At 67.9% G+C, this 405-nt stretch overlaps 1 protein-coding gene across 1 annotated transcript in view; it reads left to right on the plus strand.

Moving 5' to 3' along the window:
* Positions 1 to 51: 51 nt before the first annotated feature.
* Positions 52 to 405, plus strand: part of IL4I1 (interleukin 4 induced 1) — a gene marked incomplete at its 5' end in the record, with an annotated part of 5,425 nt that continues 5,071 nt past the window's right edge. The window contains one exon of the mRNA XM_010139470.1: positions 52 to 266. Coding sequence (XP_010137772.1) covers positions 52 to 266 — 215 coding nt within the window. The remainder of the gene's footprint in view (positions 267 to 405) is intronic.

Raw genomic sequence — 405 nt, forward strand, 5'->3', positions numbered from 1 at the left:
GCTGGTGGTGGAGCACCTTCGTGGCATCACGGTCCTCTCTCCCCTCCCCAGTTCTCCTCCCAATCCTCCTGCTGGCGCCTCTCCTGAGCGCCAAGAGGTTCCCCAGTTTCCCCGAGTATTGTCTCCACGACCAGGACTACAAGGACCTGCTGGAGGTCGTCAAACATGGGCTGGGCCGCGCCACCCGCCCGGCGAGAGTGGTCATCGTCGGGGCAGGCATCAGCGGGCTGACGGCCGCGAAGCTGCTCCGAGATGCTGGCCACAAGGTGAGGTCCCCCAGGACCGCCAGCGCCGCTGGGGCGCAAAGGTTTTTCTGGCATGGAGCGGGAGGAAGAACGGCGATGGGGCGGCTCCCGGCGGCGGGGGGGAGGGGGGAGGAGGAGCCATTGGGCGCCGGGGGGTTTA

This window comes from Buceros rhinoceros, unplaced genomic scaffold, assembly GCF_000710305.1.
Source record: "Buceros rhinoceros silvestris isolate BGI_N320 unplaced genomic scaffold, ASM71030v1 scaffold29497, whole genome shotgun sequence".
NCBI classification, from domain to species: Eukaryota; Metazoa; Chordata; class Aves; order Bucerotiformes; family Bucerotidae; genus Buceros; species Buceros rhinoceros.